At 45.4% G+C, this 13,438-nt stretch overlaps 1 protein-coding gene across 1 annotated transcript; it reads right to left on the bottom strand.

Moving 5' to 3' along the window:
- Window positions 1–4,042: 4,042 nt before the first annotated feature.
- On the bottom strand, window positions 4,043–10,185 carry ZPBP2 (zona pellucida binding protein 2). The gene is made up of 8 exons (XM_075171883.1): window positions 10,035–10,185; window positions 9,237–9,313; window positions 8,575–8,700; window positions 7,859–8,020; window positions 6,744–6,962; window positions 5,443–5,528; window positions 4,667–4,844; window positions 4,043–4,159 (listed from the first exon to the last, which is right to left on the bottom strand). Exons 1-8 carry the CDS (start codon window positions 10,151–10,153, stop codon window positions 4,062–4,064), a joined length of 1,065 nt encoding a protein of 354 aa, XP_075027984.1. The 5' UTR covers window positions 10,154–10,185; the 3' UTR covers window positions 4,043–4,061.
- Between the last annotated feature and the right edge of the window lie 3,253 nt (window positions 10,186–13,438).

Here is a 13,438-nt window from a genome sequence, read left to right as displayed (position 1 = left end):
CGATGATGTTGCTTGTTATAGGAACGGTGCCGCGCAGAAAATGTGGTCACTGGACTTCGGCAAGAGGAAATTTAATTTGAGTGGATGGAAAACCGAAGCAGAGCTAAAAATCACAACATCTCTTCCCGTGTGCGTGGTTAAGAGCCCAGCCTGTAAGCCGCCGCACGCTCCCCTCCTGACTCGCCGTTAATTTTCCCTCCCATCCCTCGTGAAGCTGGGCATCGCTGGGCGGGGGGATCATTTCTCTGATCGCCATTTTTTTCAGATGAGGTTGTGCCTGGTGACAAAAGAGGGATGGGAGGGAAACATCGTCTTTCCAGGCACTTTTCCTGCCTCGGTGGGAGACGCGGGGCCGTCGGCATCCGTGGCCCGGGGCTGGTGCTTGTGTCCGTCCCGTCCCCCCGTGGGAGCCCCGCGGGGCTGGGTGCTGCGGCTGCGGCACCCACCGCCTGCCCACGGCCTCGCTCCAGGCCAGGATTTAGGTGCCAGAAATCAGCACAAGCTCCTTTTTTTTTTTTTGCCCTGGTTCCAGTTCAGCAGAGCACTTGAAAATATGTGTAATTTTATACAAATGATTGGTCCCATCGAGGAATTCCCCACGGCTGCTGTACCTAAATAGACTCTGCCTTTCCCAAGAGGCTCCCCCGGCTCCCAGCCGCTGGCTTCGACTCAGCAGAACAGCCGATCCCCTTCCAGCGCCACGTCCCAGCCCTCCTCCCGCCTCCGGGACAGCGCAGCCGCACGTGGGATCTCGTCTCTCCTAACACACGTCCTCGCCGAGGCCCAGAGCTGCATCCCGGGATGTCCCCATGTCACCCAGCCCGGAGCACCTGCAATGTCAGCTTGGGGACAGAAATGACACCCTCGACTCCCGGCCAGGCTTCGTTTTCAAGCCACTTTCCACCAAAGCGGCTCTTGGAGCGGGTCCTTGGGGGAATTCCCAGGGGATGGATTAGCCGGGGCTGCACCCAGGGTTTCCTTGGCTCAGCCCCCCCCTCCCAGGTGTGATGAGTTCCCGGGAGGTGCCGATCTCAGGGCACCTGGCCCCGCTCCTCCCCTGCCCCCCCTCCCCACAGCCCCTCTCCTTATAATCTGCTGAGCAGGCTGATGTCCTCCGGCACGTCGAAGTGAGCTGCAAGGTGCAGCGTGTCGCGCTGGCGTCTCGGGCAGCCCCGCGAGCTGTTCAACTCCTGTTGACTTAAATTGAGAGGAACAGCTCGCTCGTGAATAGAGATGCTGCGGGGAGTTACGAGACAACCTTCCCACTGGAGCGGAGGTGTCACCCTCACCCCGGCGGACGCGGTCCCGCAGCCGGCTAGCTGGCGCGGCAGCTCTGCAGTGAGTGCTTTAACATGTGTTCGTTAAGTGTTTCTCAAGTGGTTTGTTCCAGGCTGGGAAAGCACGGCTCTGATGTTAAAACAATGGGCTGCGGCGTCCAGTTGGCAGATTATTTTTGTCATTCGTGGATGTCTGAAAGCGCTCGTGGGCTGTGGGTACGCAGGCTGTGGGAAGGGCTGAGCTGCTGGAGGCCTGTGGGGAGAAGGGGACAGGAAGATTTAAGTTCTGAATTTATTATTTGTGAGAATTCATCCCGAGGTGTTGTAACCCTCCTTTGCAGAAAGCAGGATTAGAGCTGCGTGGTCAGGGCAGGTTAAAGCAGCGCTTCCAAGGGCTGAGCCTCGCAGGAGCAACCAGGGGTTCCCCCGCTGCGCCCAGGGCATCGGCTGCAGCCCGCGTTTCCAAGAGGAAGTGTAAAAACAGAGCGGAGCAAAGAAGAGGATTAAAGCAGGGAGGAAGGCTCTCGCAATTCCTCGTGAGCTATTGCAGCTGCGGGAGGTAGAGAGCGATGGTAAAAAGTAAAGGTGAGGCGAAGTGAGAGCTGATTACAGCGATTTGTAAAATCTGAAGTGTGACAGTGATTCAGCGGCTCGGGAGAAGGGAGGGCAGCGAGCGGCGAGGGACGGTGGTCGTAAATGAAAGATTCAGCTGCGTTTGGGTTGTCACAGGCAGCAAAAGGGGGGAGCTCTGGCTGGATGGAGAGCGCTTGCACAGGAAAGGTCAGAGTGAAGCTATTGCACATCAGTTTTTCATGAAAGTCTCCACACAATTAATGACACAAACTCTTCTGCAATGCAATACTGAAATATTTGACCTATTTTTCTACTTTTAAGGCCCACTGAAAAACTTGAGGCACTATAAGAGCTTCCTATACCTCCAGGTTTGAGGAGGAGGGAGTGAGCGTTCATTTGTGACTCGCTTGCCATTGCACTTAGTACCTACTTACTGCTTTTTTCCCCCATAATTTATGCATGTGGCATTCCTCTGTTATGAAATAGGCCAAGAGACGCAGGCAGCAATCGCCGAGCCCATCTGCTTAATCTGTATAAGCCTGCGCCGTGCACACAGCGTCCAGTTGGCAGCTAAGATAATCAGCCTACAGGCAGTTTAAATGCTCGTTACAGTATATTTTATTCGTCAGTATTTAATAAGTAATGATTCCGAAAAGCTCGGAGCGTGGTCTGTGCCCGTACCATCTCCTGCTGTGTTCCTGTCAAAATGAATAAGTTCAACTGGGTTGGATCTGGTCGATTTTTGGATGAACACCCACCAAGGGATTTCGAGATGCCCTAAGAAGTTGCAGTTATGGAGTAGGAGGAGCTCTTTTTTCTTGACTTAGTCCTACGTAGTGCAAAAAAAAAAGGAACGGCTCTGCGCGGGGAAGCCGGGCACGGCTTTCCATGGCTGCGGGTGCGCGCAGGCAGCGGGGCGCAGAGCCCCCTCCGCTCGGATTGCGGGGGGTTACACCACGGCTTCAAAAGGGACCGCGCCGGCCGGTCAGCTGCGCTTCCCGAGGGAAAGGAGGGGAAGAGTTCTCTGCTGTCCCTCGACAAAGTGACTAAGTCCGGAAGGCGGCAGCTCCAGGCAGGGAACGGGGTCACTTGTGAAGCTCGTGATAGCAGTAAAATAAAATCTTTACTAATAGTGCTTTATGAGCAAAATGATCAAGTGCTGCAGATCCAGCAGCTATCCTTCAAGAGCAGATCGGAGAAAGTCTTTTCTGGGAAGAAAACTTTCCCATTATGTCAGTGCTTTGGCAATTTGTATCTGGACTTGTTACTCATCCGGTGACCTTGACAGGAATTTGCAGCTGGTGTAAGAGGATCATCGGCTCGTACAGCACAGCACCTGGGGCCGGCAGGGCTCTGCCACGAGGATTTGATGCAGCTGAAGGAAAAGACGCAGCAGCAAGCAGGCGGAGGAGGCTCTGCAGCCTCCCCGCTTCCCTCCCCAGGACATACCCGCTTCTTTCTGGGGAGCAGCGGACAGGACGAGAACCATGAAGCTGGGTCCTTAATTCTCCTGACTGCTGGGCTGCAGAATTTGTTATTCCCCCCTCTCTTGCCTCGGAGACCTGCACTTTCCACTCTGCTGGTGTCTGTTCATCAGCAGAGCTCCCACTGGTGGCAGCGACACACAGCCCTGAGCGGGTCGGTGTCCGTTCACTAGCGCATTGTACAGTTTTGCACGGGGCAGGCTGGAACACTTCAGACACAGAGAAAGAAATGGGGAAAAATAAGGGGAAGGGCATCTAATGTTTTTAAATCATGAAGATTAAGTACTTCTATTAATATCTGCTAGAAATTGCTCACAGAGTTTCTGGCACGTCATTATGGCACATAATTCCACTACAACTATCTGCCATCTTTCCCTAAATTGTTTATAGCTCCTTCATGCTCTCTGAGCAAACTGCAGCACAAAGCTGTGGCGTGTCGGTGTCACCACCAAGAAATGGACTCTTTGCACTAACAGCCACATGACAGACGTCCTTTTTTTCCATTGAATTACCTTACCTTGCATGAACGCTTCATTTTATGCATCACCTTTACAGTTTAAGTGGTCCCTGAATACAGAAAATGTAGGGATGCATGAATGATGTTTTGCGATTGTTCAAAAATGAATGTAGGATTCCAGAATTGGTGGCTAAAAATGAAAAGAACATCACAAACCCAATAATGCTTTCACAGCTGCTCTTCGGTTTTCCAATTTCTGTCGTAAGTTTATTAGCAAGATCTTGCTCCGTACATTTTGACTTGAGGCCTTGTACAAATCTGGCAGGTCACTTCGTCGTTAGGACTGTAAGTTCCGGGATCACAAACCACTGTGAAGAGAAGACAGTCAGCGTTTCAGCCAGCTCCCCTCTGCCTCGGCCACGTGCCTTCCCAACGCTGAGATCTCGTCCTTCCCGAGCTCGCCGAGCCTGCCCCTCGCTAAATACCCCGAACTCCAGAACTAGCAGTAGGTGCTGCTGGCAAAAGATCTTTTAAAACAGCGGAGTGTTTTCTAGCAGCACTACATTAAGGTAACTGTTTCTCATTTGCTCTATATCCTGAGCATAGCCACTCACCAGTGACCCGGAAGAAAAAAACCACTTCATTGCTTCCACTTACTCTATTTGGAAATAGTTACACATATGAGCGCACTAACGAACACTGCCGGCTTCTTTTCTGTTCCTATCAGATTTTTTTAAATTTGCGACGTGAATGTCTTTCCAAAAGATGAATGGAAATATTGTTACTTTTGACACTGATATTTACCAAATACTCTTCAGAGAAACCTGTGATCATAGCTCATAGGATATATTTAAATCAATGTATCTTATATTTACCACAGCAACTAGCGCAGTTCTTGTGGGTGGTATCATTTTTCCCAAAACCTGGTTGACAACTGTCAATGCGAGTCACTGAGAAACTGTTGTCCACGTAGTGTATTATAGGAATGGTCTGAAACTCGTGCTTCAAAGCATACGTCTGTCTATTGAAAAACTCTCCAATTCGATCTCTTGCCTAAAATTCAGAAACATTGGAAGAATAAAAAATAGTCAGTTGCTTTTTCTTGATTTAAAAATACCAGTAAATACTTTAGAGTCCTGATTTCCCCCCACACTGACCTCTCACCTTAACTGGAAGTCTTCCTTTGGCTTCAGGGGGCCTGGGATCAGACCCAGTATGCAATCTGATAGCACACTTTACCATTAAGAAGCCAGAGAGAACAGATTTTAGAACTCAGCTATGGTAGATGTAGATTTACTTTAAATTGTATTTCATTTACCAAATCATAAATCAAAGGTTTAATTTAGAGAACTGGAAGTTCAATATACTAATATAAATACTAATGTTTATAATTCTTTATTCTTAGAAGTAAATATAAAGGAAATAATGAACCTGATTTTTTTTTTTTTTTTAACTGTTTGGATCAATGTGACTCTTAAAAAGTTTTCCATCCTGAACTGAATTATTTGAAATCCGTGAATCGTCATTTACAATTATATTAATCCCATAAAATCTGGGTGAAGCTGGATTACTACCAGTCAAATCTGTAGATGCTAAGGCAGAGATTTGTGTTAATTACGCAGAGAAGACACAAGGGTGGCTGACACAGAACCTCTTGAACTCTCATGTTTGTCGCATCTTCACAATTGTAAGGAACCTGGTGGCAAACTTCTTCCCATCCTGGTGCAAAAGGATTTACTGTGGGTGGTGGGGAAAAAAGATACGTGTACATGCGTTGAAGAATATATCACAGTGAACTCGAGTACCTCAAGCAGGTATCTTTACGTTCATTTCAGAAAACATTGACAAATAAAATGCACTGCTGCTTTTAGCATCTTACGGTACTCACTTCATCCTATCGTACCCTCTTAATTTTGCCTCTAATCTGTGAAGAATTACGAGATTTTTTTCTTTCACCTGTCACTGTCTGCAGTCAAGATCATGTTTTGAAACAGTTCTTTTGATTTGGTGCATTTGAATGTTGAAAAATGAGTGACCAATAAAAGGGGAAAAAACAGATTAAAACAGATTTGGTCCTCATGGTTTCTATGCAGTTACTTAAATAGCTTTGTTCCAGTAAGAGTCAGAGGTCAACCAATAAAATAACGGGGGGAAAAATATGCTAAGCTGACAGGAAGAATGGAACTAAATTCTCACGCAGTACCCTCAGGTTACAGAAGGGGCTGAAGCTTTACGTAAACTTAAAACCTTTGGCTCCTCAGTTTGTTCTGAATGTTTCTTGACTTTACTGAGGGGAAAATGGCCACAGAACTGTTCCATAACCTGTTACATGGTCCCTTTTGGCATGTGAGGAGAACAGATACAGCAGAGTATGTGGTCAAAGCATTAATGAATAACTTCCTTTCCGCAGTGATAAAACCTCTCTAAATTAGAGCAGCCACCAGGGTTGATTTAAGCTGTTTTGCAAGGCAATACAGCCACATCAGTATTGCCATAAGGGAACTGTGAGGCTCTTGCTTTTAACCTCTGTGCAGTTGCCTAGAATCAAATAAAACCACAGAGGTCACAGACTTATTAGAAATCAAATAATGAAAAACAAATATGACCATTTTCCTTTTTTTTTTTTTTTTTTTAAAAAAAAACAACCCACCACAAAACCAAAACATGGCATCTTATCAGCATCTCCTTTCAACAATCCTTCCAAACTGCACACCTTGAAAAGTAACATTTCTCGCTAAGGTTGTAAGAAGTACAATACTGCAAATTCAACATATAAACTGCATTTTAGCTCCATCTGTGGGCTAGTAAGAAAAAATACAGGGACTCCAAAAGAAAGCAGGGAACTTCTGAAGGTATACTCGACTTCAATGTATTTCAGATGTTGTTTATAGTACTCTCAAGTTGTTCATAAAAATAAATAATCCCTCCCAAACAAACACTGAAATCTGTTACCTTGAAAACTAACAAGTAGTTCATGCAGGAGGCCTTGTTTTGGTATCTTGACAGAATGGCATTTGTAGGATGACTTTACGATGTGACACATCAGATCAGAGATGATGTTATTTAAGATTTTCTTTAGTTCCTCAAAGAACTGGCTGTTAGCTGCTAGCTCGCATTCCTTTGTAGTAAAGCGAACAAATACCTGATATGCATGGTCAGCTTCCCTGTATGCTTTAAGAAAATAGTTTGTGTGTGAGTTCTTCGGTGTAATCACAGATTGACTCTTATACAGAACCTTATCGTCTGTATCAGTGTACTTTGTATCTGAAATACAGGCTCTTATTCAAAAGTAAACAAATAAATAAAGCTTACTCATTAACCATAGCAGAACAAATTTGTCCTTGCCAGAGCTGGCTCAAACAGTAGGAGACATTTGGATTTGAAATGTACAGGAATTTATGTGCTTATGTTAAGAGGCTCCGCTCCCAAATATTAAAACAAAAAAGGGGGCAAATAGTAAAATAACACAGAACTAGCATGTCTACAAAGTTGTGTAACTGGTATGGATTGGGATTATGCAAAAACATTCTATGCAATTACGGTGTAGGAGTGAATGTTTTATAAAATTATTTTAAAAGTTAGTGTTTCTCAAGCATTTTTGGAAATGTTATTTTGTGGGTGGGGTGATATTGGTGAACAGTGGTTACGGATGGTGGAAGAAGGCCCGAGTGTGCTGCTCGAGCAGTTGGGGCAGAGGCTCATTCTGCATCAGCGTGTGTTCGGTTGGGTAATCTCCCGCGCAGGAGACTGCACTCGGACACGAGCTTCCTTTTCAGATCTTGGATATCACTGGAATTATTGTAGTTCACTTTGTTCTTATTAAAGGTAGAGATTACGTTATTCTTTGAGTTGCCATATATTCTTGGTAGCAGTTATTTAAAACTTTTTCCAAAACTGGGAGAGGGCGGGTGTGTGTGTATAAATATAAAAAAATTATTTTCTATTCTGGGAGAAAATGTTAACTAATTATTTCTTTTTATCAAGCCTTGCAATAAACACGGACGTCACAAACCCACCAAACTACAAAGGCTATGTGCATTAGCTTACTAGTAAGTTAGCAATTTTACCGTATACCATGAATTTATATGCCTCAAATATTTCTCTTTCTTCTTGTGTTGTAGTTTCTATGATTTTGTGAGAAAGAGTGCAAGTGTAGGCTCCAGACATAGACTCCTTAAAACCCATCACCATCAGCTTTCCTGTTTCTGTAAGATTCACATACATTCGCCCTAGAATAGAAACAGGAAATACTTGATTACTGGAAATGTTTGGTATCTGATGCTCTGCTCATTTAGAACATTTGAAGATGAGATCTTGCTCTTGTACATAATGACACTGATTCGTATTAGTCTGAAACAGTCTAAAATTCATGACCTTTAGGACTTATTGCAAGTTTCCTTCTATCTCAAGCATTTGAAAATTTTAGAGGGAGAAGAGAAACAGTCTAATGACAGAGCTCGTGGAAAAATTTGACAAAGGACCAAGTGACTATTTGGACCCACCATCCTATTGCAGGGTGGCATCAATAGAAACAAGGAAAATATGTGATTTCATGTACAGTAATCTACTTAGCCATTTGTGGTTGACTTTTTCCCTTGTAAATAGAAAACAGAAACTATTTCTCTATCTCAGCATATTTTCCTGATTGCCTTCCCGCCCCTCGAGGCAGAGGCTGTTTCTAAGTTTGTGAAAGAGCACTGTAAAAAGCCTATTCCATTAGTGGGAAAAAATGGCTAAGGCAGGCAGAGTGGAAATCCTTTGTAGTCTGAACAAAGGGACTAACCTTCTAAATTTCTTCCATCTGGACCAATCCACAAATACTTGGGATCTATTACTTCTTTTTGAGAACGAGCCAAATCCATACATTCTAGAAATGGGCTATTTGTAAACACCTTAACATACACGTTAACTGCAATACAAGAGAATAAGGTAAATGACGTGAAATGCTTATATTGAATGAAATTACCAAAATACTCATTTCAAAAATATATTTCATGTAATGCTAAGTTTATTTTTCATGTTTGGACTTGAAAAGTATAAGGTTAATCTTTTATCTCCGTTTGCTCTTATTAATATCATGGAACTGTCCACAGCGTGGTTGGTGCTGACTGTACGTAGGAGACACTCGAGTCCCACACAAATTGCATTGCAGGGTCACAAAAACCATCGGATTTTGAGCCTTTTGCGGAGTGGGACCCCCATTTAGATGTTAATGTTTTCAGAAGTGCTTATAGTAGCACTGCGGGATAAATGTATTTCTAAACCCACCCCCGCTCGTTACTCCATGCTATCAGGACCGTGTTCTGGAGTCTCCAGCACCGTGTTTAGCTAAGCTTGGTTGTGTCGCCTCCATGTGTGGCGTTGTCTACATAATGATCACTGTACTTAAAACTCCATTTTGAAAGTCTAGTAAGACCTAAATATATATATATAAAAAAAGTTTACCTTCATGTTTGATATTGCCATAAACATAATTCTTTTCTGTTAAATCAACAGAATGTTGCTCTTCCTTAGGTACAGCTCTCACTGCAGGGAAAAGGACTTAGACTATTACAGAGAGAAACCTAAATGCGTGATCGTTAACCTTTTATTTTGTCCTAGTGAGTTTCTGTCTCTTGCCTGACTTTTTCTTTCTCCCCACACCCTTTTCTTAAAAACAAGGGCTCCCACTTGTTGCTGACTTGCCAGTTTTTGTTGCTTTAATGCCCAGGTTGCAAATCTGACTTCATATAGCAGGTTCTGACCTAGCTAAGCCTTTCCCTTTACCAAAAGCCAAAAAAACGATTATAAGATCTGACTAGAAAGCTAAGGCATGGTGATGGTGGGAGGGTCTACAAGCACCTGTGAGCTTTGCCTTTTGGGAAACAGTGGGCAGATGTTGAGGCACGAGGGTTTCTGTTCCGAGAGCCCCCGGGAGATGTGAAAATCATAAAGAATTTGTGCCGACTTTTTCAGGCCGCGGCGGCAGAGGCGGACAGCCCCGTCTGACCGCTGCCGCCCAGGACTCGGGTCAAGAGGGAGAAGGCCACTGCTGCGATCCACGCCTTCCCCTCTGAGAGGGGCTTTGTTGTCATCTGCTGAAGGCCGGTCCTGCAAAGCACAACCGTTCTCCACAGATGGCTGAGCCCCGAGCCCAGAGGTGCCGCCCACCCCGTCCCGCAGCGGCCCGAGCCCCACAGCCGCCCTCCGAGGAGCCCGCGCCCAGGGGCGCCTCAGGGAGGGCACCCACCGCCGCGGCCCTGCCTCTCCCTCGCTCTCCCTCCCTCGGTACCTCCGCTCAGGGCACCCAAGCCTGCCACCACCGCCACCATCCCCAGGAGGCCCCCCGGGGGGGAGCGCGGCCTCCCGCCGCCCCCGGCCATGCCGCCGCCCGCCCGCCCCGCCTCCCCCGCGCTCAACGGCCGCCGCGCGGCGCCAACCGCCCTCCCCGCGGCGGGGGGGCGCTAACGGCCCCGCCCGGCCTTCGCGCGCGCTTCCCGCCCTTTCCTCTCCTCAGCGCCGCGGGGGGCGGTGAGGCGGGGGCGGGCGGCCTCTCCTTGCCTCACCGCAGCGCTTCGGGCGGGAAGGGGCGTCCTAGCTCCTCACTCGCCGCCTTCTTTTTTTATCTCACCCACTCCCTGTGCTTTTTAAAAATTCTCTTTTTTTTTTTTTTGCTTCACAGGCCTGCAGGGTCTGCGGGCCGCTTGGCTAGTGAAGGATGGCCCCGCTCCCCGGGTGCCGGGCGTCCCGCTGTCGCGCCTCGGCCGCATGCTTGAGAAACTACCACTTTGCTCTTCCACAGTGCGTAGTGGGATTTATTTTTGACTCTAAGGTGGTGTTTCCAGCTGTGTGGGCAAGGGTAGGAAACTACGGGGGGAGGAGGGAATAGGTTCAGGCATAGGCTGTGGTCTGTCTGCTCAGCGTCCTCAACCTGCCCTGTAACCGCAGGGACAGCCGGGCTGGCGTCTCCAGCTCCACGTTTCGAGTACCGAGGGCTTTGGTAAGGTAACTGCAAGCTTTGCATGCCAGGGTGTTCTTCAGCTGCAGGTTTCTGGAGCAAGTCATTATGGGACACGTACTTTCAGCTTAAAAACAAAAACCATTCCTGCTACTTGCTCTGAGAAAGACTGAAAATAAGAGCTGGGCATATCCTGTTGGCTCAAAAATAAAGCCGAATGCGACGTTATTACTTCAAGTACTAAGTGGTTTTTAAGTCAGTTACATGTTTTGGAAGACTTGCTTATGGCTTTTAAACTCTTTTAAAAGTGAAAATATTTTGTTTCTAGAGTGAGTGTTATGAAAATACTCAGGAAATACAGCTGAAGGGAGAAGAGGGTACTTGCATTCGACCACACCACGCATCATGAGACACTCAAGATCAGGAACTGTGGCCAAGCCTCTGGTAATTAGCTAAATCATATTTATTGTGCAGGCCCAGACCATGCCAGTGTCCAAAAATGATGTAATAGTATTTGCATAACAAATACGGAACCAGCCAATGCAGGAATGATAGTTATTTTTGTAGATAGCTGTAAAAGTTTTAATTCAACAGTTCCATGTAAAAAAGCACTTAAGTTATGAGTTTTCTTTAATAAAGCATGCAAAAAAAAAAAAGGCGTGAAAAAGAAGGTATCACATTATTAGTGGAGAATATTTTACTCAAGCCTGGTGGTATTTTAAAGCAGCGTCCCTCTCATTTCATGTCTTGCAAAACTCCTTGCCCTCCTGAATGTGTGCACTGCCTCATTATGTCACTTCTCTCTCTTTGCAGGGAAGCGGCCACACTTTCTTATTCCTTAGACCAAGATACTAACTCTCAAGTGGTCGGTTAAGGTATAAGAACTATGTCAGGGTTTTCATTTTTGATTTCCTTGAGCTGCTGAACAGTTCGTAATTAGGACCACCTCAAAAGATCCAGCGTTCCCATGTGTTGAATGTTTTCAGTTTTACTCAAAGTTAACATTTCACGCTTACGCCGCATAGGCAAAATGATTCAGTTTTTAACGTGTCTGCTATAAACGAGTCATATTTCAGCCCGAACATTCTCTGTTCCTAAGGATGTTTATACCCTATTGCCATGTAACTGTCCTACACAGCCCATCAGTCCCCAGCTTGTTAATTGTTATAAAATAGTATCTTTACTATTACAGCTTTGTCTGCTGTTTCGAATCTTTATAAACTTAGGCTCCTGGTCTGTGTCTTTAGTCAAATGACTCATTCCTTTTCCAGTCTATGATATTTCTAAGTTAGACTGATAAATTGTCATTACAGATCTGTAAACTCGGGGAAGAAAAAGCTGGTTGTCTTTAAGAACAGGGTAATGGCAGGGGGAGGATTTGATAGGACAAAATGTGAAGTCATGTATTTATGAATTACTAGGTATTTTTGCTAACATACCTTTCATGTAACGTACCTTTCATAGAAGCTCCTTTCAGTAGGAAATGACAGAAGAGGGGGGGGGGGGGAAATCTGTTGTAAACTTGTTGATCATGGTGTGCATAGGTATTTGATCATTAAAAAGGCAAATATTTTATCCTAAGAAATAAGTAGAGACATTTCCAGGAGTACAGGGTCATGTGAATGACCTGTGCAAGTCTCTGGAGAGATGTTACCTGGAATGCAGAAGACAAGTTTTGTCTCTAATCTTCAAGGCGGGTGATCTAAAGCAGGGATAATGCAAAGGAGGGCCCCGATGAACATAGTGGCATTTTTTACAGGCTGGCAAACCCAGACTCTTTTGATTTCTGCACTTGAAATAAAAGCTGAGAGAAGATGTGGTTGAGCATCTGATGATAAATGTGAGGGAAAGTGAAGATGTAAATTAGAGAACAAATCTGGCAGTAATCCTGGGATGGAAAACAGAAAGGGGTTTCTGATCATCACACAGTAGATTCCAGCGCTTCCTTAAAATTCATAGGCGCGAGAAACTTTCCTAATGGTTCTGGAAGGGGCATACAGAGATTGTCTGGAGCAGCAGAGAATCGGGCTTGATTATCCCAGATATCTTTTTTTTTAACATTGAATTTCCAGAATCTTTTTCCAAGTGATGGAAAAGCATCAATTTAAGAAGCGGTTATTGACACAACACAAAGTAAGTAGGACAATCATGTTTCCATGTTGTCTTGTTATCACACACCTGAGCTATGGTAATTCGCACTCGCTATCTTTGGTTTTATGTCCAAGTGATCAGGTCAGATCACAATTTCATTTGCCACTTCATTAACTTCTAGATTCTCAAGTCACATGAGTATTATTACTGATTTCTGGGCCCCTTTGTGGACAACATATGTAGTAAAGGAACAAAAATGCATTAAGCCTCCCTCCATCAGTCCTCTTATCCTAAAACATTCATTTCTCAGTTTTAAAATATAGCTGAGTTGCAAGGCCAAAAAAACCTAACCCAACCCAAATGCACAATGTGATGAAATAAGTGTATAAAACTGTAATAAACAGATGCAGCAATAACCCCAAGGGTGCAGAAGTGCACCTGCCCTAGTGATGCTGAAGATCATCAGCAAGTCTTCCATCTTCTGCATCTTGGGTTTGTTGTTTTCCTTTTTCTCTCTCAGCTGTCTCTGGCTCATCAGAGTTCGAAGCTGCAAACACGAGCTCTGTGCTGATGTCAAAGCACGCCAGGTACGGACTCTTCTGCACTGATGTGCTGATCT

The sequence above is a fragment of the Calonectris borealis genome, chromosome 22 (genome assembly GCF_964195595.1).
Source record: "Calonectris borealis chromosome 22, bCalBor7.hap1.2, whole genome shotgun sequence".
NCBI lineage: Eukaryota > Metazoa > Chordata > Aves > Procellariiformes > Procellariidae > Calonectris > Calonectris borealis.
The sequence above is the reverse complement of the archived record's forward strand: the minus strand, read 5'-3'. Positions and strand labels throughout refer to the sequence as shown.